Source organism: Zootoca vivipara, chromosome 3 (genome assembly GCF_963506605.1).
Source record: "Zootoca vivipara chromosome 3, rZooViv1.1, whole genome shotgun sequence".
NCBI lineage: Eukaryota > Metazoa > Chordata > Lepidosauria > Squamata > Lacertidae > Zootoca > Zootoca vivipara.
In genome coordinates, this window is record NC_083278.1 from 75,286,016 (window position 1) to 75,310,583 (window position 24,568).

The window sequence follows — 24,568 nt, forward strand, 5'->3', positions numbered from 1 at the left end:
ACCCAAGAGGCAGGGTGTTGCTTCAAGAACCTTTTAAAGAGAAAATTTTAGTTCACACCTGTCTGCCTTATTATTGCTACTTACTACACTCGATCTTAGCCAAAAGTATATTATTACAGCTACTTACAATCAGGCTTCTGGGTTTCTCACACATTACGTAGGAGCATAGATGGTCAAACTGAGGGACAAAGGACTTTTTGGCAACATTCCAACTTTACAGGCCGGGACCCAAGTGAGCATTGATTGAAATGTTGAAATTAACAAGCCACTCATAAGACAGTCATGTAGCCAGGAAAGTGCCTAGGGACTAGAGACTGGAAACAATCAAAGTGGTAGTAGGCAAGAGATGGAAGCTGTCAAGCTGCAAAATACAGGCTTTCCTCAGCTTCTGGCAGAAAAAATGGACTTAATTCCTCATGTACAGATGATGGATGATTGGGGAGACTAAGCAATTTTAAAGAGATAAGTGTGCACAGGACAAGCCCCTGTTAGTACTTAACAACTGCATGAAAATTGTGATCCAAGAGCAGTATATTATAAAATACAGTGGCTAGGAGTATTGGTCACTCATATTAACATAACATGTTGACTCCATTGTGTATCCTGATATTACAAACAAGCTTTCAAAATAGCAAATTGTGTGCATTTTATTACAAACTGTGGTGACTCCCTGTCATTCTTTTCACAAGCACCTGACACGCAACCCCCTCTTCACTTTATTATTATATGGCCTGCATCCTTGGCCCTCTCTTCCAGTACTATAAATTCTCAAGTCAGGTTTGAGACCAAGATACCTAACCTACAAAGAAAGTTTTATCCAAAATTTGTACAGCGCTATGAATCCTGGGGGCCTTTTTAATGGAGCTGCTTGCACCAAATCTGTCTGAAAAGCTTTATTACTGTTTTAAGTGGACGCTGACCTACTTTGAGGGAAATAACTAGCCTAAGTATTGAATCCTTATATTTTGCTTTCATGCTATGGATCTTACTCGGGTTGCAGTGGACCAGATTATGTCTGTGATTGCACCTCCAGAAATTGTTATATTGAGATACATTGGCCCATCTAGTCCAGCCTGCTGTTCTCACAGTGGCTTACCAGAAGCCTGCAAGCTGGGCAGGAGTGCAACAGCATTCTGCCCACCTCCAATTTCCAGAAACTGGTATTCAAATCAAATCAAATCAAATCCTTTTATTGGCATCACAGTATTAAACATTTCAAGTCACTGGGATAATTAAAAGGACGAGGGTGAAGCTGTTGAGGGTAATAAGGTCACACTGTGATCGTGTGCACTTAGATATTCTGCTTCACCCTATTTCCTGAAAGGATGGTTTGTTGGGAACCCTTTTGGGTAAAATTGTGGCTAAAAAGGAAGTTACTAAGGCAGTGATAATTTTGTCCTGATCTGCCAGGAGAAACCTCATTTGACTTCTTCTCGGATTTACAGTATAGGCCGGAGGTCCAACATTTTGCTCAGCATTAGTGTGTAAACAGCAATCTAAGAGAATGTGGTCCATTGAATCAGATACTCCTTGGTTGCAGGCACACAAACGGGCTTGATATGGAGTATGTGAAAATCTGCCTTTGGGCACTGCTGAAGGGAGAAACTGGTATTCAGAGGCACAACACTGCAGCATTTCCACTGACATATTGGTAGTATATTTGTGGTCTCGGTGTAATGTAGGCATAGGATTGATCTGATATCTTCTCAAAGCTCTCAGATTACTGTGTGAAAATACTGAAAAGTTTTGTTTTAAATTTCTTGCCTCAAATGAAGATGCTGTTTCTGTGCTTTAAAATGTTTTGTTGTGCTTGGCTGTTTTCAAGCCTCAGCAGTTTTATTTGCTTTTCATTGTAAACCACTTGGGCTATGATCTCATGGGGAAATGGTTTAAACATTTTATAATTAAACTGTTAATGTCATGATCCAAAGCTTCAAGGTACTTACTCTCATGGAGGTTTGTATGAGGATGCTTCTTTTATTCATTTTAATAATAATAATAATAATAAATTTATTATTTATTATTTATACCCCGCTCATCTGGCTGGGTTTCCCCAGCCACTCTGGGCAGCTTCCAACAGAAATATAAAATAAAATAATCGATTAAACATTAAAAGCCTCCCTAAACAGGGCTGCCTTCAGATGTCCTCTAAAAGTCTTTGTTGTTCTTGTTTAGTTGTTTAGTCGTGTCCGACTCTTCGTGACTCTTCTAAAAGTCTGGTAGTTATTTTTCTTTTTGACATCTGGTGGGAGGGCATTCCACAGGGCGGGTGCCACTACCAAGAAGACCCTCTGCCTGGTTCCCTGTAACTTGGCTTCTCGCAGCGAGGGAACCACCAAAAGGCCCTCGGCACTGGACCTCAGTGTCCGGGCAGAGCGATGGAGGTGGAGACGCTCCTTCAGGTATACTGGACCTGAAACAAAACATTGAGCAGAATTCAGTGTGTGATGTGTTAATTAAATGAACGCAGCCTTAAGCACATCTCCATTTTTTCCTGGTATCACTGGTCCACATAACTTGTGGCTATACCCAGTGCTTTTTTTCCTCTAAAAAATGTTTCAGGGTACTCTCATTTCCTACTCATATTGAAATACTGTCCCTCAATGAGGCCAAACTTATATTTAGGGGTATGCGTACCCCCAGGAAAAAAAAAGCACTGGCTATATCTATATTCTGTTTCACACATACATAGAAATTAACTATCATCTTATATTAGGTAAAGGGACCCCTGACCATTAGGTCCAGTCGTGACCGACTCTGGGGTTGCGCGCTCATCTCGCATTATTGGCCGAGGGAGCCGGCGTATAGCTTCCAGGTCATGTGGCCAGCATGACATAGCCGTTTCTGGCGAACCAGAGCAGCACATGGAAACGCCGTTTACCTTCCCGCTGTAGCGGTTCCTATTTATCTACTTGCATTTTGACGTGCTTTCGAACTGCTAGGTTGGCAGGAACCTAGCAGTTCTTATATTACATGTGTCTTATATTACATGTCTTATATTACATGTGTCTTATATTACATGTCTTATATTACATGTCTTATATTACATGTGTCTTATATTACATGTCTTATATTACATGTCTTATATTACATGTGGTCAAATGTTGTAACTTAAAAAAGAAGAAGGTGGAAACCTTTTGAGAATCCTCACACAGGAGCTGCTTGGTTATATATAATTCTAGTTCCAGATTTGAAATGCTACACAGAGAGACTTATGCCCTGTAGGGCTAGCTTTGTGTGGTTTAATTAATTTTTGACCAGCATGTAAAACTGTAATTACTGAACCAGCAGTAATTGAAAGTGAGAGAAATATCATCTGCCTTAAAAAATAAAAAAAAATAAAAAAGAGGGCATCAGCTAATAAACTAAATGGAAACAACAACTTTGTATACGTTTTGACAGTTGTTTTAACTTACATTTTGAGCTGGCTTGAACATCTGGAAAAAGCAAAGTATAAACTTAAATAGACGCCATCCAACTCTTTCTTCATTCTTCCAGTTTCCTCGCAAATATATGACCTATGTGGAAGTCCTTTGACAGAAGTGTCCAATAAGTGTGCTAATCATGGGTAATGGCAAACTAAGCAAGCATGACAGCTTCAAAATGAGCCTGGAGGGCCCATGTAACTGTTTAAAGTAGTGCAGTATTTTGGATTTCTTTAAAAATCATTCTGATATAGCCACAGCTGTAGCTGTGATTTCCAAACAGAAACAGGCTTATTTGAAGGCAGCTGTTGATGGGGGACGGTTCCAGCTGGGCAGCCCTGAAGGGGCAGAGACACCAAAGGCAACTATCCCTTTGGGTTTTTCCTTTGGGGTAGGATGAGTGCAGTACACAGGGGCAATTGATTGTGGATGGACTTGTGCACGTGTGGCTGTTAATCTGGCTTTCATGAGAAAGGTGGAATGTTGGGAGAAGCATTTAGTGAAAGCAAGAATGCTGCTGCTCATGGTTATGGATTCACTCTATGTGTTGGAATTTCTGATTTTATCGTATTTTTTGTATTAATATGATAATCACTGCTTTTGGGAGAAAAAGCAGTATATAATTAATCAACAAAATCATAGCAACGTGCATTAAACAAAAGCAGAAAAAGTAAATTTCTAGCCTCCATGAAGAAGACTGAATCTATTATTCTATGACTCTTGCTGCTGGTTCAGTAAGTTACTGACAGCTAGCTATGATAATAAAAAAATGCATATTAGTAGAACTTAATGTTAATCTTTACTTGTGGACTCACAAGTAGAGTTATTGCTTAAGAAAATTTATTTTTCAACCATAATATTGGATGAAGCAGCTTATATTAATGTACAATTTGGTTCATTACTTTAAGTCTAGCTGATACACACACCATTGTTGTAACAATGACAGTTTACTTTATTTCCTGTGGTACTCGTTCCTGGTTCATGCTTTCCTCATTGTTCCTTTATATAACCTCATTCTCACCCTCCAGTTTGTATTATGCAGTGTCTAGTGACTGCCTTCAAAGCATGCTGTGAGTGTTTGGCATCTAAATGTCTTTGTGTCAAGAGGTTGCAGTGATAATGGCGTGTAGATGATGCAGCCTGAATTCTTGGGTCACACTCCAGAATGTTCTGCTCAGTTGGTGAGTGTAATTCAATTGCGGCAGTCCAAAGAAGAAATCATGCAGAAAAATGCATCTTTATGAGATCTGGGGGAGGATTTGTATATAATTTGTGATGCCAAACCTATGCTTACGTAATTCAAAATAAACTGTCTTGCTTATATGTTGATAATGTGAAGGCTATGGTTTATATTAAGTTTTAATTATCTCAGTTTGGCTTATTTCCCCCTCCTTTTTTTTTGGAACTCAAGAGTTTTAAATTTTTTGCAGTTGAAAACTAAAGCAAATGTCAGACTTTAAATGGTTTCCTTTTCTGTACTCAACCACAGCTTCCACTTGTTTTTACAATGCCAAAATATGATTTAGCATTATTTCTGAACGGATACTATATGTCCAATGCAGGTAAGATTAGAGGTGCAGCCATGCATCAGACTGAAAACAAAAAACAAATCTCAAAGTGATTTTGTGGAGGATATCATAATGGAAAGAATGAGCTAGAGCTGTAGATCCCTCCCCTCCCCTTTTCTAATCAAATAGCTACCAATTTATTTTCTTTCTCTGAAAAAATATACCACGTGACAACGATAAATAAAATGTTCTGTTGCAACATTACAGGAAGGTTTGTCTGAATAAAAAAAAGAATTTTCATCACTGTTGTTTTCAGTAATTACATCCTAACCTTTTATTATTGTTATTGCTACTTTGGAAAAAATACTTAATGCTAACAATTTGCAGGTTAATACTGTATGCATAAACAACATTGTCTCAGTTCAGGCGGCTTGCCATCGAAATAAAATAACAGTGTAGAAGTACAGGTGTAATAGCTTATCTGAGCCTTTTTATTTAAGTACTACTGCTTCAATGTCTACTAGCATTAGCTGCAGTAGAGTAAGTGAGGCAGTTGAGGAAGGGCTTTATAGAAAAAGTGGTTTTCAGGAAGAGACCTAAAGGTAGGGAGAATGGTTCCATCACCACCACAGAGATCAGTATGACAGACACATATAGGAGAGAACAGAAAAAGCATGTAAAGATGCTTGATTGTTGATAAGGTGCCTCAAGTTTGGTTGGAGATGTGTAAACCTAAATTGATTGTTACGGTTTCTCAGTTTTTACTAAGTTGTTTTAATAGCTTCAGATATCATTCAATGCAGATTTAGAGGAGCATAGGGGAGGGAGAATTGGTGAGAATTATCTCTCCCTTTCCGTTAGCAGGTTCCAGTGGTGCCTATGGTGTCATGAGTGGAATTCCAGCAATGGCATCTTGGAATTCAACCCATTATAAGCAGGGTTATCTATGTGCAGACCTAAAAACTTTGCCTAATTGATGTAAACGACACTTCATGTTACACATTCACTATAGTTTTTAACATGCCAAAGAAGAACTCTTTGTACCTTTTCCAGAAGAGAACACAGCTGCAATAGAGTATTTCTATTCTTGTTTGAAAATTGGTGCTTGGACTTGCCATATTAATGAGCTGGAATGGGAAAAAAAGAACAAAATTATGACACTAGCGATAGATGTAAGACTGTTGCTTATAAACCCATCAGTTTTAGTTCGTGACGTAAGCTAGATTTTAGTATGACAGAGTGTCATTTAAGTAAATTAGTGAGCTCCATAGTGTTTGTTTGGAAGTTTCATGCTACCTAACATTCCATTTAGAACCATTTAATGAAGAGAGATTATAGATCACAGAAATAAGGATGTAACTGGTAACTGGAGAAACTGATAGCTTCTGAACTCTTGGCATTAACACAAGTCACAATGACTTCCTACACAGATTATTGTTGGACAAAATATCCATTACTGCAAAGCGTTTTTGATATGGGGTTTAAGCCAAGGAGGTGCTGTTTGATTCTTCAAACCAGACCACTTACAGCATTTTCATTGCATAGCGGTTACACCCACAACTCATTAACATGTAGTATGCAAGTAGGAGGGGGTGGGAATCCCTCAGTTGAGAAGCGGAGGCGCTCCCCATAAGCAGGGGGACTCAAAATGGAAGTGTGGCACTGAAAAAGGAAGCGTAACACTAAAAACTGAATAGTTCGGATGCCGAAAAAGGTTTGCAAACTGGAACACCTACTTCTGGGTTTGCGGCGTTCAATTTCCAAGTTGTTCATGAACTAAGCTCATCAAAATCCAAGGTACCACTGTATATAGTATGTGCAGCAAGATGTTGGGGGAAGAATAGGTGCTGCATTGTTGTATAGAGAGTTCAGGTGCAACCAGACCAGAGGAACCTAAGGTGGTTCATGGTTACTTTGCCCCCCTGCTATCTGACCCTCCTTTTCAGACCCCATGTGATCTGAAGACCTTCAGTTGGGAAATTTCTGACAAGTGATGCTAGTTCTACTTGCACTGCCATTTGTAATTTGGATTGGGGGAGTCATGATGAACCGATGAACTATTGTGGTGTGTGTGTGTGTGTGTGTGTGTGTGTGTGTGTGTGCTGTATTTGTTCCAGGGAAATGGATATAAGTGGTATACTAGAGTAGAATAAGCACAGAGCTTTATGGAAATCTATGGAATTTTTGCCACTCGGCTTGCAGATAATCCATTCTTACAGCTGCTTTGCTTCTGGCCGTACCTAATCTATAAATAAAACTGCATGGGATAACAGTGAGTGTTCCTTTGAAGGCACATTTTTTTCTTATTTAAATAAGATGTGTAACCAGCCCACATTGGGCTTGAATTTATTTTGGTTCTACCCAGTGGTACCTTGTGTGGACAGATCTTGTGAAGGTCCCACAAGATATTGTGAGACCTTCCCAGAGCCCAGGAAACAAAATGCTCTTTCTGCACCAGGCTTTCCTGCTACAGAAAGAATTTTTAAGCCCTCCACCTTGCTTACTGAGCTATGGGAAGGTAAGGATAGGCCTTGCATGACCTTCCCAGAGACCAGTAAGATATGGGCAGTTAATTGGGGGGAGGGGTTTAAAGGGTCTTCCTTTGTACATGGGGCTACCGCTGAAGATTGTTTGGAAACTTCAGCTGGCTTGGCTGCTCACTGGGGCAGGACAGTTAGAGCAGGCTTCTTCAAACTCGGCCCTCCAGATGTTTTTGACCTACAACTCCCATGATCCCTAGCTAGCAGGGCCAGTGGTCAGGAATGATGGGAATTGTAGTCTCAAAACACCTGGAGGGCCGAGGTTGAGGAAGCCTAGGTTAGAGCATATAACACCAATCCTGGCCTATCAGTTTCCAGGTCCAATTCAAAGTGCTGTTTTGACTTTTAAAGCCTTAAACAACTCAGGGTCACAATACCTAAAGGACCACCTCTCCCCACATGAACCTACAAGAACTCTGTGATCATCATCTGAGGCCCTCCATGAGAGGCCTGAGGGTGGCAACATGACAGTGGGCCTTTTCTGCGGTGGCTCCCCATTTGTGAAATGCTCTCCCCAGGGAGGCTCGCCTGGTGCCTTTGTTACATATCTTTAGGTGCCAGGCAAAATCATTCCTCTTCAACTGGGCCTTTGGCTAATTAAATGTGACTGTGCCAGGCAGGGGAAGGAAGTATTTTTTTGTATCATTATGCTATGCATTTTGTGTTCTTATATACCAGTTTATTGCCCTGTGATCTTTTGAAAAAGGGCAGTTCTGTAAATTTAACAAGAATAATATTTTTGCCTACTGTACTAAACACATAACTACAATGTTTCAAGTATATGGATATTGAAATATTTGTTTAAAAAACCCCAAACCAAAATATATCACAACTTTCATAAGTAAAATACACAGTCCCAAATGTAAGAACAGAGTTACAGCCCTTGCACTTTGCGTCATTGGAAGTAGCACACAGAGATAAAACAAGGGTTTCTCAGCATCTTAGAGGTTTTCTGAAGACAACTGAAATTTTAATTTGCCATGCTCTGGTTCGTTTCTTGTCTGTGGTGGGGACATCATAAAATGTTGATCAGTTTCAGTTTCAATATATCCAGGAAGTGTAACTGAACTTGGTGGTGTTTGAAGAAACTTAGCAATCTTTTTCTGGAACAGTGGTTCCCAATTAGCTTAAGTACAGCAGACCCCTTGTTTTTTAAAAGTCAAGCTATCGACCCCCTACTTTTTGAAACGTTGATATTTGTACAGTCATTTTTGTTACATGAATGGTGCCACGGACCTCCTGTGGGTTATGCAGACCCCCTGGGATCCACAGACCATTTGTTGGAAACCACTGCTCTAGAAGATAACTTATGCAAATCCATGAATATAATTAAAGCTTCCCAGATGCTGCCAACTAACCATATTCCTGAGTAAAATAAAACACCTAGATGTGGCATTTCTAAGAGCAAATAAGTGGCTTCCTGAAGGTTCCTTAGTAGCAGTTAATTTTATGAATTTTGTTAATTAATATAACCTGTTTTATGTCTCTGAAATGTAACGTTCTCATGATATATCTTAATGTAGCTGGAAATACCAACAATTCTGAAGCTATAGAAAATAAAATCCAGCTTTCATGTGTCCTTTATTCAGCTTGGATTTAGGTAATCAAACTTCTGTGTTCAGTGCTGCACAGCTGATTTGACTGCATTGTTACATAATCCTTATTTCATTATATATATATTTGCTAAACCAATTATGCATTATTTATGGCTGCCTGTCAGTGGTCATTGAATTCACAGAGAAAATGCATTGTAATTATTTTAGAAGCTGAAGTTTTATTATGCAAAAAATAAATAAAAATAAAAATTGATGTAACATTTTGGTTAAGTCCTTCACCCCCCCACCTTGAATTATGTCTTTTAAATTCAACATGTATCCAGTCACAAGACAATCTTGATTTTTAAGAGTAATGGATAATTGAAGCTGCTGATTAATTTCCTAAACTATAACATATGCTTAGATTAATGATTTAAATACCTTATGAAGTTTTAGGTTATGCTTAACAAATTATAGTCCAACATTGTTATAGGGTACATTTTTAATTGGCTGTTCTGAGGACCATGACTTTATTCTTAAAGTGAAAATATTGCTGGTTTTACCCAAACAAATCCCACCATACTGTACTATGATTTTTCCTTATTTGTTAGTAGTTCTTGCCAATGACAAACCGTTGCTAGTATGGTTGGAGGTGGTCGTGGGAGGAGTGACAGTGCCTGCCTGCAGTGCTCTCTGCAATTAGAAGGGCACCTGTCAACGAACTCTACATCTGTGTAACACCAGGGGAGGCCAACTCCCAAGAGACTGTGATCTACTCACAGAGTTAAAAACTGGCAGTGATCTACCCCCTTTTTTGGAGTTCAGGTCAAAGTTGTTGAGTTTTTTTCAGGGAGGAGGTAAAATGTTGAGCTTTTTTTAGAGGATCCGCAGTTGTTCAGCTTCTTTGTGGGGAGCCAATGATCTGCCAGTGATCTACCGCAGACATCCAGTGATCCTGTTTGACATGCCTGGTATACACCATTATTAATGTGAATTAGAGAAGGTAGCCGAAAATACTGAATGACATGTCTCTTTCAAAATTATTACAATTTCCATGGGCAGTATGATAGACTGCTGTGCTGCTCATGAACAGGGTTTTTAAGCTCCACCTTAAAATGGTACTAGATTCAGGTTGGTAGCCGTTTTGCTCTGACACAGTCAAAATAAATAAAAAAATTAAGAAATTGTCCAATAGTACCTTAGAGACCAACTAAGTAGTTCTGGGTATAAGCTTTCTTGTGCATGCACACTTCTTCAGATACACTGAAACAGAAGTCACCAGACCCTTATATATAATTCTCATATATATACAGTACCCTTATATATATTCTGAGAAATACCCCACCCCACCCTACCACTATATATAAGGGTCTGGTGACTTCTGCTTCAGTGTATCTGAATAAGTGTGCATGCACACGAAAGCTTATACCCAGAACTACTTAGTTGGTCTCTACCTAAGGTGCTATTGGACAGTTTCTTAAAATGGTAGTTCCCCAGTCCTTCTGGGCATCCCCCAGAATAGTTATTTCCCCCTACATCTACTGTATATTTGGAAAGTGGTTTGTATATTTGCTACATACCCTCCAATATTCCTTAGATTTATTTAATGGAATGCAGGAGAAGTCTAGAAAGCAGATTCTGAAAACTGGGAGATAGAATTGCCAAAATGGAGAGGTGCACACAGCCAGGAGCTGCAAAGCAAAGGAAGTTAAAATATTTGGCTACATGCCTGTAGTCTACATTTCAAAGTAGTAATGATGTGGTGGTGTGGTGATGATGAAGCTTATAGACGTGAACAGCCAAACTGCTGTGGTTTCATGAAATGTTAATGAAAATTCTAGCAGGAAGCTGAATTCATGAACAATGGAATATCTGGAAACAAGCAGGCATCTGAGAGAGAAGTGTAAGGTCAATTTGCCTGGGGTGAGCCCTCACACAGGCCCTAGGGACAATAGGAGTTGTGTGGGCAGTGAAGGAAATGAACACTCTAAAGCTGAATCAGAAGAGGTCCCAGGAGATGGAAAGCCAAGGAACTTAATGCCTTGAGGCTTGTTGAATCTGCCACATTATTTTACTCACTATTGAAGGAAGCTATGTTAGAGATAGGGCAAATGACAGATAGAGAGTGTGAAGGCTTAATAGACTTGGCAGAAAAGAAAATGGGGTTGAACATTATTGTGTCGGGAGTATAGCGCTATGAGATCTGATTAGAGAAAAGAGAAGTTGTAGCTGCATGGAGCAACTCGAGGAAACAGGTTTTTTTTTGTTTAATGCAAAAAAACCTTACACAAAAACACAATGTTTCTTCAGATTCTATAAGTACATGACAGATCCAAGTAAATCGAAATACAATATTGTGCAATGTTACAAAGTTCTATTAAACCTGTCAAAAAATTTTGAACCAATGGAGACTATTCAAGGAGAAAATGTTAACAGTGAAGTATATATTTAGAGTCAAAATCTTAGCACTATTGAAGATTTTAATAGAGGTTTGGAAGCCAAACTAGCTTGTGCAGAAGAATGTTCTCAAATTTGGTTAAAGATACATGATTAAAAAATGTCATGTACTAAAAGATGCTCTTATACTTCCATGGCCCGATAATTGAGCTAGCAACAGCAGTAACACTAATGTAAGTAAATAGCTGCATTTCTCAAAATGCTTTGGCAACTAGGTCAAAGGTTCGATCTGTGTGGCCTGTTAGTGTTTAGAATTAGTTTGTGTCAATATTTCCCCAGACGCTTCCAGACTGCAAGAACATGAAGCAGCTCCTCTTATTTTACTGACTTGCTGGTTATTTCCAAACATGCAATTTGGGAAAAACCATCAGCAAAATTAAATATATTTTTAATAACTGCAGTAAGTAATATGTAGGTCTTATTATCTCAGTCTTGCTGTCGTTTCCTTCTTTATATAACGGGAACTGCTAAGGATTCGGGGTTTTTTTTAAGTAAGGGAGGGTGTTTTTGTTGTTAAAAACAAATTACTGTGATGCAGTAGCAGTCATAGCTGCCAAGTTTTCCCTTTTCTCGCGAGGAAGCCTATTCAGCATAAGGGAAAATCCCTTAAAAAAGGGATAACTTGGCAGCTATGGTAGCAGTTGGTGTGTTAGCTGTCAATTTCTGATTCAGTGTAAAACTACTTTATCACATCGTTTGTTGTAATCTCAGACCTTTCTCACACACAGTGCTTTTTCTGCACAGAAAACAATCCACACAGCATAAAGCTTAAAATCTGCATATATGGTAACATGTAAGAAATGTACCGGTATGTACACCGACTGGAAAACAGTCACCAATCACAGTTTCCCAGTGTGGGTATAATTAAATTAAACACACACATTTATTAGCATTGATCACTTGGGGAGCAATCCTATGTACAAGAAGCAAGCCCTTGTAAATTAGGATGGCATAAAGCAGGGGTCCCCAAAATAAGGCCCGGGGGCTGGATGCGGCCCAATCGCCTTCTAAATCTGGCCCGCGGATGTTTTTACATGGGTAGAATGTGTCCTTTTATTTAAAATGCATCTCTGGGTTATTTGTGGGGCATATAGGAATTCGTTCAATTTTTTTTTCAAAATATAGTCCGGCCCCCCACAAGGTCTGAGGGACAGTGGACCGGCCTCCTGCTGAAAAAGTTTGCTGACCCCTGGCATAAAGGTACAACAGATCCAAAGCTTGTTCAACTGCTGCTCTACCTAAGCCAAGCAAAGGAAAACAAGCCTTTCAGTATTGTCCTACATCAGGTTGTCCGGTCACGCGTCGTGATCACACTGAATGGGCTTACGACAGGCATCCTCAAACTGCGGCCCTCCAGATGTTTTGGCCTACAACTCCCATGATCCCTAGCTAACAGGACCAGTGATCAGGGAAGATGGGAAATGTAGTCCAAAACATCTGGAGGGCCGAAGTTTGGGGGTGCCTGGCTTGGGATCTAGTTAGCCTAATCTTCCTCTCCTGGTCCTGCCCTTAGAATGTCCCCCGGAATGCTGAGCCAGGATGAGCAAGTTATGCTGTCTTATCTTTGACTGAGCCAGGGTTCAGGGCAGTGTTAGACACTGAGATATGAAAGCTAGGAGCTAAATGGTACCTTAAACCTAGGTTATGGGTGCAACAATGGGTTGCTTAGGTGTGCTTTTTTTATAACAAGAATACAAAGGTGAAAATGAATGAACTGCAGCTAAAATATTATGTTCATTTTTCACATGGTCTAGTCCTTCCCCTGCCCACCCCCCTAATATTCTTAAGAGGGCCTCTTCTCCAGTCTTCAAAAAGTAGCTGGAGGCAGGGAGGCAGAAAAAGGGCCTCCTTTCCTTCCACTCTGCAGTTTTAATCTGAAATCTTAGGCGCAGAACTGCGCCCAAAGCTCAGAAACCGCTTGCACTAATGAAATTCCCTGTTGCAAAATGTGCCTGGAACAATGGGAGCTTCGAACACTGATTGGGGGACCAAGGAAGAACAGTACATAAGTCAAATCACAGGTTGCAAGGATCCACAGTTCCATGAGAGCTCAAAAGGCAAGACTAGCCACATATTTCCTATGCTTTCCTTCTGAAAGATGGGCCAGGCACAGCATTTAGTGCGCATTGGATTTACTCCCAGCTGCATCCCGTGAACAGGGAGACTCCTGTTTAACAGGCAGGTCCTTGGCTGGAGAAACTAAGGGAAGCATCTCTGGAAGGGAGTTAATGGGAGGCACTGCTGAGAGTTTGCCTGAGTCGTCTTTGGAGGGCAGATTTCCACCCGCTAACCCACTGGGACCCTCTCCAGGATCCAGCATTTATTGGGGTTTGGAATCTATTACCCACATACCACTGGGACCCTTCTAACTCCCCAAGCTCCTCCTACACCTTCTTAGGGTCTCACTCCCCACTCCACGACACCTCCATGGCATTTGTGACAATACACAAGTTTTGAGTTACGTGCTCAAACGTGACAGTTTTGAAACTAGTAGATGCAGCTGAGTAGAATATATATGATACACTGCAGTATTTTCCTTTGAAGTATTATAAAAATAGATGGCAAATTTTCTGCTCGTACATGATTAGAGTTTGAATTTAAGCCTGTACGTTATCATGTGGATTATAAATGTGTGCCAGTGAAATTTATAGTACTGTAATATATTTTGAAAGACTCCCTATTGTTTCAATATGTTGGACCGTTTTCCATTCCATGTCATTTATGAAAGCCACATTGTTTCTTCCAGGAAAGCAGACAACACATCAACCCAGATTCTCGGAAGATTTGTATTTCAGCATGTTCTTTTAATTTAAAGCAACTTTTGCACTTTTAAAATAGCATTCTCCAAATACTTCACTGTAGCACTAGTGAAGGTGGCCAGGTCAGGCAGTATTATCTGCAGTAATGATAACTCTAATGTTCCAAGTACGGTAATTTATGTGTGCATAAACAAATCACTCTATAATGTTATTAGATATACTGCAGTGACCTGGTTTGAATGCAATGCTAAAGCAAACGATGACTTAGCATGAACGTATGAGTGTTTGAGTTCCCAAAGAGGAGGCTGTAGCTGCTTCGTTCCTTCTATGGCCCTGCTGCTGCAGTGCTGCTCTGAGCTAAGCCATGGATTGGCAGAGAGTGCCATCTGAATCTGAGCTTGTAGTTTGCTTCACTCCACACAAACCATGACCTGGAATTATGGTTTGTTCTATGGCTTACCGCTTGTGTTTTGTCTGGAGCAAACAAATTATGAATCTGGACTTGGATGACATTCTTAGAATCATAGAATTGTAGAGTTGGAAGGCACCCTGAGAGTCATCTAGTCCTTCCCACTGCAATGCAGGAATATGCAAATGACCCTTATGAGGATCAAACCCATGACATTGGCATTATCAGCACTACACTCTTAACCAACCAAGTCCATCAATATGTCCACACTGCAGCTACAGATTGTGAGGCTTGAATTGTATGGCCCATGTGTTTTTTTATATAGCATTGTCTCTCTACAGCAGGCATCCCCAAACTTCGGTCCTCCGGATGTTTTGGACTACAATTCCCATCTTCCCCGACCACTGGTCCTGTTAGCTAGGGATCATGGGAGTTGTAGGCCAAAACATCTGGAGGGCTGCAGTTTGGGAATTCCTGCTCTACAGTGCTACAAAGGTACCAGACCTGTATGTCTTATTTCCAGCATTCCTTGTGGGAAACGGCTTGTTCCTTTTTTGAACATCTGGATGATGAAAGAGAACTTGTTTAGGTATTCTAGCAGGAGATGGCTCTCATGGCCAAGCACCAAATCCACTAATCTGGGCATATGGATGTTTGCAGTTGTTATTGCTATTTATATAATGCCCTTCATCCGAAGATCACAGAGTAGTTTACAATATAATTCTGAAGTAAAATAAAAAAAATTCCTTCAGTAGCACCTTAAAGACCAACTAAGTTTTTATTTTGGTATGTGCTTTCGTGTGCATGCACACTTCTTCAGATACAGTGAAATGGAAGTTTCCAGGCACTTATGTAGAGAAGGGGTGGGGAGGGGTGGGGATGGGGAGGGGGGATCACTCAGAAGGGTGGTGGAAATGGGTGATTGACTGACTGATAGCTGTTGATGACCGCAAACGACTGCAAATGGTTTTGCATGAAAAAGCAAGGGTTGAGATGGCTGAAGATCGCTTATCATGTATAATGAGATAAGAATCCGATATCTCTGTTCAAACCAGGTCCCTCCATGGTTTTGAGCTTGGTGATAAGTTGCAATTCAGCAACTTCTCTTTCCAGTCTATTTCTGAAATTCTTTTGTAGTAAGACAGCTACTTTGAGATCTTGTATAGAATGTCCTGGGAGATTGAAGTGTTCTCCTACTGGTTTTTCTGTCTTCTGGTTCCTGATGTCAGATTTATGTCCATTTATCCTTTGGCGTAGGGTTTGGCCTGTTTGTCCAATATAGTGAGCTGAAGGGCACTGTTGGCATTTGATGGCATACACAATGTTAGAGGATGAGCAATTAAATAGTCCTGAGATGGTATGTTGGATATTGTTGGGGCCAGTAATGGTGTTGTCTGGGTGTATGTGGCAGCAAAGTTGGCATCTGGGTTTATTGCAGGCTCTGGTACCAGTGTCCATGTTAAGTCTGGTGGTTGTATTATTGTGGGTGAGGAGTTGTTTAAGATTGGGTGGCTGTCTGTAGGCAATGAAAGGTCTTCCTCCCAGAGCTTGAGAAAGGGAGCGGTCATTGTCCAGGAGAGGCTGTAGATCTCTGATGATGCGTTGTACTGTTTTAGCTTGGGAGCTGTATGTGATGACTAGTGGTGTTCTGTTATTTTCTTTTTTGGGTCTGTCTTGCAGCAGGTTCTCTCTAGGTATCTGTCTGGCTCTGTTGATCTGTTGTTTAACTTCATCAGGTGGATATTTTAGTTCTAAAAAGGTTTGCTGTAGATCTCTTAGGTGAGATTCTCTGTCTGTAGAGTTGGAACAGATGCGGTTGTAACGTAAGGCCTGGCTGTATACGATGGATTGTTTGGTATGTTTGGGATGGTAGCTAGAAGCATGTAGATATGTTTGTCGGTCAGTTGGTTTTCTGTATAAGGTGGTGTCTATATGTCCATCCTGTATTTTTATAGTAGTGTCCAAAAAATTTATTTCTTGCATAGATTGGTTCATTGTTAGGTTGATGGTGGGGTGAAAGTCATTGAATGTCTGGTGGAAGGTTTCCAGGGTCTGTTGTCCATGTGTCCAGATAATAAAAATATCGTCAATGTATCGCAGGTACAGGAGAGGTTTGAGTGGGTAGGAGTTAAGGAAACGTTGTTCTAAATCTGCCATGAAGATGTTGGCATACTGTGGGGCCATGCGGGTGCCCATGGCTGTGCCGCTGATCTGGAGGAACAGGTCATCACCAAATTTGAAGTGGTTGTGGGTAAGGACAAAGTGGCAGAGTTTGGTAGCAAAGTCCGCTGTGGTTTTATCTGAAATGGTGTTCCTTATGGCTTGTAAACCATCATTGTGTGGGATGTTGGTATATAGAGATTCCACATCCATAGTGGCTAGTATAGTATTGTTAGGAAGATTGTTCAAATATTGTAACAGGGATAAAGCATATGGTAAGGGTCTTTCTAACACCCCCTCTTAGGTAGATGTAGTTTTGACAGCTACTCGTGTGTGTGTGTGTGTGTGTGTGTGTGGCTAAACCAGCTTCAGAGTGAATCGGAGTCTGAGCAACCCCACTCAGAATCACCAGGCTTGCTCTTGTATAAGCAATACCTCAAGCAGATACTGCAATTACTGTTCATATCTGACAGCTCAGCTTGATGATTATTTTTTTGGTCTTATAACTTCAAAAACACATCAGTAACAATATTAGTATGAGTCATTCCTAATGAAAATTTGATCAGTTGCATGAACATTTTTTTATTAGAATCAATCAAGAGCACATACTTAATGCCACTGTCTGCTAAAAGCGATTTGACCTTGTTTCATAGTGACTTGGTACAATAGAGAATTTAAGATGGTAAGTGAGAAACAGCAATAATATGAGGCACATCCACAAACCTTTCCATCCACTTTTCAAGTATTGCTAAAGACTGTGGATTCATGGAAGTCACATCAAATTGAGGGTTACGGTTATGATGGCAGATAAATGCATAGTCAGTTTTAACTCAGTTGCATGATTGAAGTAGAAGTGCTGTGCTGACTATGCAAAAGACGGTTTTGATACTAAGCTGCCAGTGTTGAGCACATTAATATTCTCTCAGGACTTCATTTCAATCTGGCAATGCCAGAATCAGGACAGCAAAGCTGAGATTAATGGCAAGACTTGGAGACTTTGTGCAATGTTGTTGCACATAGCCTATATTATCTCTGTGCTGTTGTGTAACCTTGTTCTTGATCAAAATGATAGTAATGATTTTATGCCTTAACCACATGTCTTTATGTTTGACAAGCTCAGGGCTGCTATATACATAAAGGTTTTAATCTGTATTACAAATCTAAACCCTCTAATATCCTCTGTGTTCAGAATTTAGTTTTCCATTTGTCTCAATATATTTAAATTAATTAAACTTTATTCCCTATGATCAGTTAAGCCATAGTATGTAAGTGCTCCCAGATAGAGCCTATTGCACAGCACCAACAATCTCTAAACAGATTAGTAAAATAAGTGCTGTGGGAACAGCCATTTCCAAATTAGGTAATAGAATCATAGAATAGTAGAGTTGGAAGGGATCCCGAGGGTCATCTAGTCCAACCCCCTGCAATGCAAGAATCTCAACTAGATCATACATGACAGATAGCCATCCAACCAACCTCTGCTTAAAAACCTCCAAGGGACCCATTGAGCTGGTCTACTCTTGGAGATTTAAAGGAATTCTGGATGCTCTGGGTGAACATTCCAGTTGCCATGACTTCTGCTTCTATGGAGGCTCTGGTCTTGCTTTAGAATTGTGAGATGGAAATAGTTACCAACATAATCACTCCCTAGTGTTTTGGTTTGCGGGAATAGTTAGATTTGGGAATTGGTTTTCGGCATGGACAATACTTTGCTACATTGCTGCTGATTTTCCTTTTGAATCATTCATGCTCTCAATGGAATGGGGAAAAACCCCTACTCTGGCATTTATTTTTGCTGTCCACGCTTGACCAGCGTGTATTTGGAAATGCATCCCAAATTTTTTGTAGCATAAGAGTTCTAACATTCTTCTTTTTTTTGTCTCTGTCCTTCAATAGGATGATGAAGTGGTTCTGCAGTGCACTGCTACTGTTCACAAAGAACAACAGAAATTGTGCCTTGCCGCAGAAGGATTTGGCAACAGGCTCTGCTTCTTGGAATCCACTTCAAATTCAAAGGTACTGGAAACTGTCTTGTTCTAATGCAGTGTTGAACATTACCGACATAACAGATCTTTTCTTCTTGTTGAAATAATGTCCTCTGTGATGCAGAGTAAGTGTTACAGCAGGCAGAGTTGAGTTGCATTCCAGCATGTTATGTTTTTCTTATATGATTCACAACATATTATACCCAGCAAAATAAACTTGATGCTAATATACATAATGACAAGCTAAATTCTGAACAACTTTTTATCATACAGAAACCTTTGAGGAAGACTGCGTGACCTTCTTCTCCTTCACCCTACAGCCCCTCCTCACTTCTCCAAAATCTACTCTGGACTCTCCAGAGCTAATTTTGAGGATGGAGGCTCGGCTGTAGGTGGAAGTTTGCTCATGTGATGTTGATTTCAGCCCATGTATTACAGATTTTTTCTGTATTGTTATCCTGTTGATGGACATGTGGAGAAAATGCATGAATTAGATTAATTTGCCTTCTTTCCTTTTTTTTTTGGAGAATGCTAATTTAACTTTTCTAGTGCAAGGTGTTCAGTGTGGAGAGTGAGGTTAAATAAATAACATCTTATCCAAGTGATATATGTCCTCTTCAAGTTTCATAGCATATTAACAGCTAACATGACAGCCATTGCCAGTCAGTTTGTACTAGTGTACTGATCAAATATCATTCTTCCTAAGTTTCGTGGGATTCATGATGCTTTACTGTGTGTCGGTCTGCAGACTGCAGGTACTTTTATATTGTAACCTGCCCTGTGATCCTCGGATGAAGGGCTGTTTAGAAATGCAATAAATAAGAGCAATAAGAACAATAAATACTTGTACCATGTCATGTGGACCACAGGAAGCAAGGCATCATGGAGATTTGTATGTCTTTAAATTGTCTGCAAAATCCTTTTCTGACTATTGTCCATCTCATTGGTGCTGACGTTACCCTCCAATCTTCACAAACTTTGCTTGAAGCAAGTGCCCCTACAAGAGGGTACCTATCCCCATGCTCTTGAGACAGTCGTAGGTGAAAATGGATCCAGGATCTACACAGCAGAGACTTATCAGAAATCACCTTTCCTCACATGGCTATCTTCATAATCTGTGCTATCAAATGGGAGTCTACCAGTCAAAGATTTTTGAAGAAAAACATTTTGGACCTAAAATATTTTGGGGTCCACTATAGCAGGGCTGTCCAACTTCCAAGGGACTGCGGTCTACAACCACTATAATAAAACTGGCAGTGAGATACCCATTGGATTGGCTCATCAAAGTTGTTGAGCTTTTTTTAGGGAAGCCATGGTGTGTGTGTGTGTGTGTGTGTGTGTGTGAGGATCCCGCAATCGACCCATAGATCACGATCGATCTGTTGGACAGGAATCAGTTGTGGCAAGTAAAGGATTCAGTGAATTATGACAATTTAATTTGTTAAAAGGATGTAAGCAGCACTAGTTATCTGTGGACTGTTGTCCATTATTTATTTAAAACAAAATAAAAAAATTCCTCCCAGTAGCACCTTAAAGGTAAAGGGATCCCTGACCATTAGGTCCAATCGTGACCGACTCTGGGGTTGCGCGCTCATCTCGCGTTATTGGCCGAGGGAGCCGGCGTACAGCTTCCAGGTCATGTGGCCAGCATGACTAAGCCGCTTCTGGCGAACCAGAGCAGCACATGGAAACGCCATTTACCTTCACCTTAGAGACCAACTAAGTTTGTCATTGGTATGAGCTTTTGTGTGCATGGAAGGAATTTTTTTATTTTGTTTTGACTATGTCAGACCAACACGGCTACTTACCTGTAACTAGAATTATTTATTTAGTTTCGGATAAAATTTTAAATTTTGGCGAGTAAAGGAAATATACTAAAATAATCTTGAATATAAGGCCTTTATTATTTTTTCTGCCTACAAATTCCTTCAGCACAACCTTAATTAAATTTATTATCTCCACTGTGGTGCAGACTAATGTTTTACTTTCAGTCAGTCATTTTGAATGTATTATTCATCATTATAAAAAATTAATTGGAATATTAATGATTCATTATAATAGCAGTGGTTCTGAGGATTTCATCTGCCCTGCTCACTTGTAACTGAATAATTCCCAGTAATAAAATATGTAAGGGTAGGTAACTTCAGTATTCTATAGTTTTATAAAATATTATTTAACAAATAAATTTTAATTAAACAGCAAATGTATCCTCCCCAGTACTTCATTGTTGGTCCATAAATAAGATGTCCATGTAATCATATTACCATTTCTTTTTCTTTAGTTGGTTTTTTTTAAAAAAAGACTTAAGAACAACAGATGCTTCTCAGGCATCTAGAAAACTAAGATGCATTTAGTAAAAAAATTAATATAGAAAAGAACAGGTGACAGATCTAACAAATTCTAAGTTCAGAAGTACAACGTAAAGTGGATACATTATGCGTTTTTCCCCTGCCAATAATTTACAGCTCTTTCTAGTATGTCTGGCTTTAGCCCTCAGTGGTGGGAGTATCCGAATAGAAAGGGAAAACATAAGAAATGGGGAAGGCTGAAGAAAGAGCAGTATTTTTAAAGCATGTATAAGGGGTCTCACTGAGAGAAAAGGAAGTGAAAAGAAACAGTGACAATGGAGTTAAAACAAAAGATGAGAAGGGAAAAATGGAGAAGATGATGGTGAAGAAGAAGAGTGCATGGAAACTGCTTTATCACATAAAGGAGATGCAAAAACTAAAGAAGCTAAAGGACAAGCACAATGAGGATAGGAGCTAGGACTTTATAAAACAAATGACAAGGAGAAGACAACTGAGTAGATATCAACCCAATACAACTGTTTTATCCAAAGAAAAAGCAGAAGATGTGAATACTTTTTTTGTGAAGGGAATGCTTCATTGCTTGTATGGAGACTTGCTGTCGTTCATGCTTCACAAGTTGCAGTGGTTTCATAGTCACTGCACTACTTGAGAAATAATCTTGCAGAGTGAGCAACTGGGGCAGGTGAGCAGTAAATCTTGGGCTTTAATCTGGGTTGGTTCATGTAAACTGCAGCTGGCACAGGCGGCGACTGATGGACTCTTGACCTGGGACTCGGCTAGATAGGTAAAGAAAATGTGTTTTATATGCGTTGTATATGCAGTATAACACTGTGACACCAGATGGCGCTGTGGAGTCCTGTCTTTTCTAACCAGATTTCCTTGTATGAGTTTACAACACGTTGAACTGAAAGACGTCTTTGATGTGTCTAGATCCAGCCCTGGTAGGACAGCGTAGGGCCCGAGGATGTCATGTATGTGGGGACAACTTCTGATTTGCTCTCCATCCTCCTCCCTTGCAACAATATTGTGGAAATTGAGGTATTGCAGTTGTACAAATACTTAGCACCTACTTAAACCGAGAAGTACTAAGAATTGCCTCTCTGGTGGGAGAAGAGTTGTATGGCTTCCACATGTTGTGGTTCTCTCCCTCATTCTCCTCTCCTCACAAAGAAACTGGCTGCTTAGCATTGTAGTTGTACAAACAATAAAAAAGGTAAAGGACCCCTGACAGTTAATGTCACAAATAACTCTGGGGTTACAGTGCTCATCTCGCTTTACTGGCTGAGGGAGCCGGCGTTTGTCCGCAGACAGTTTTTCCGGGTCTTGTGACCAACATGACTAAGCCGCTTCTGGCGAAACCAGAGCAGCGCACGGAAACACTGTTTACCTTCCCACCGGAGCGGTACCTATTTATCTACTTGCACTTTGATGTGCTTTCGAACTGCTAGGTGGGCAGGAGCAGGGACTGAGCAACGGGAGCTCACCCTATCGCGGGGATTCGAACCGCCGACCTTCCGACCGGCAAGCCCTAGGCTCAGTGGTTTAGACCATGGCACCACCCACAAATAATTAGCACTTAAACATAAAAACACTTGACCTTAACCTTAAACATATAAGTATTTATTATATGGGCTGGTGTGGTACAATAACAACATTCAGAAGTAAGCCCTACTGATTTCCATATAGATTGCTCCCTGACAAGTGTGTACAGGATTGCAGCCTGAATTAGTCTTAAAAGGTGCTATCACAGGGCTGCTAACAAGGGCTTCCATGGATTTGGGAGTCATTCCCCCTCCTCAAGCTTATTCATTTTTTACTTTCCAGTATGTGGAATAAGGTTGAGGCATATATAGACTAGGACCTGGAAGACCAGGGTTAAAATTACTCTGTCATGAAGCTCATTTTGTGACCTTGGATCAATCACTGGGCAGGAGTCAGCTGTGGGTCTTTTCCCCTCTCTTTGCCCCATGCCCTTCCATGCCCCTGAAATTCATTTAGGGGGGCCTCGGAGAACCCCTGGAACATAGAAAAGGGAGGGGTAGGGCTTGTTCTGTCTGCAAGCCAAAATACTTGCACTGATGCAACGATCAGAAGAGCGCAACATTGAATTCCTCCCACTGTCTCTCAGTCTAACTGGCACCACAGGGTTGTTGGGTGGTTACCAGGGGGGAATAAAGAGAACCATGAGTGCTACTTTGAGCTCCTTGGAGGAAAAGAGATAAGATATTATATAAGATCAAATACAATAAATAAAACAAATACAAATTTTCTGCAGCTATTCAGAATAAAAATAGCATTACAGTCAAGATCTATAAAGTTTTCATAATCCAGCATGAAATACATTAAACATTAGATCCCCTTGGGAGTTTTTCTTTAAAGTTTTTGTGTGGTGTGAAAAACAAGATAAAAGATAGCAGTGACTTACCACCAGAGCTGGCCTATTTTTGCATTAGATAATAAACACGACCATAATATCCTTCAGGCTGTTGTGTGTATATATGCAATTGCAGCTTCCTTAAACTACTTCAGATTACTCAGTTGCCTATAATAGCTCATTTGGGCTGTTTATCATTTAGCTGATTGAAGCTTCTGAGCTTCTGTACTCAGTGCAAGGATCCTTTTCAAGTGTGAAGCACTCAATATCACAAACAGAATCAGTGAAACATTTAGAAACAATTTGCCCCTAGTTAAGAAAATACTTTATTCCTAGAGGCTTTGGTTTACGTAGGAGGAAAGGAGTTAAATTAAATTTATTATAAGAACAATAATGGCTGTTTATCCAAATCCTCGTCTCCCAGAGATAAAGGAGTGTGTCCTAAATAAATGAATGGTTTTCCCCAGTGTTTTATAGTTGATACTATTTTAACTGTTCCTTCAATAAATAAAATACTGTGATAGAAAATTGTAAAAGCACAAAAGCGGACAATAATATTTGTTAAAAAGCTTTGTGAATCTAAATTGTGAATTTAACTGGCAAGTCCAAGAAAAACAAGGAGCTGCAGTTAGGAAAAGGCAAGGTTGGGTATGTCAGGAAAATGCATTTATGAGCATAAGCAGATAACAGTGAAGTCATGCAGTCATGCTTGCTGGCTTCTTTATAATGTATACATTATTATGCAAAGTAGTGTGAATATTATTTGGTGTTCGGGGGAGGCTGGTTTTTACTATTTCTTTAAAACTGCAACTATTAGATAAATATGTTGCAAATGCTATAATATGATGATTCTATAAAAGAAATATCAAATCATTTTAAGTATATAAAAAAAGACCGGTAAGGAACATAAAGATGTTCCATTATAAAAACCATTCTGGGTTGCTGTCATTTATGTCACAAGTAAATGACAGCACCTAGTTTTGATTTCAATGTGGCTAAATTTCCACATCTCTGGGTTTTGGAAAATGGGTAACTGAACGGTGAGTGTGTGGACAGAAGAAATTTCTCCCTCTGTCCTATATAGCAGAAGGAAATATACCAGATCCC

General features: G+C 40.0%; 1 protein-coding gene across 4 annotated transcripts in view; it reads left to right on the forward strand.

Annotated features, from left to right (window-relative positions):
• RYR2 (ryanodine receptor 2) overlaps nt 1-24,568 on the forward strand; it is a 252,654-nt gene that overhangs the window by 24,530 nt on the left and 203,556 nt on the right. For all 4 annotated transcript variants that reach the window (XM_060272866.1, XM_060272867.1, XM_060272868.1 and 1 more), the window contains exon 2: nt 18,690-18,809. In XM_060272866.1, coding sequence (XP_060128849.1) covers nt 18,690-18,809 — 120 coding nt within the window. The remainder of the gene's footprint in view (nt 1-18,689; nt 18,810-24,568) is intronic.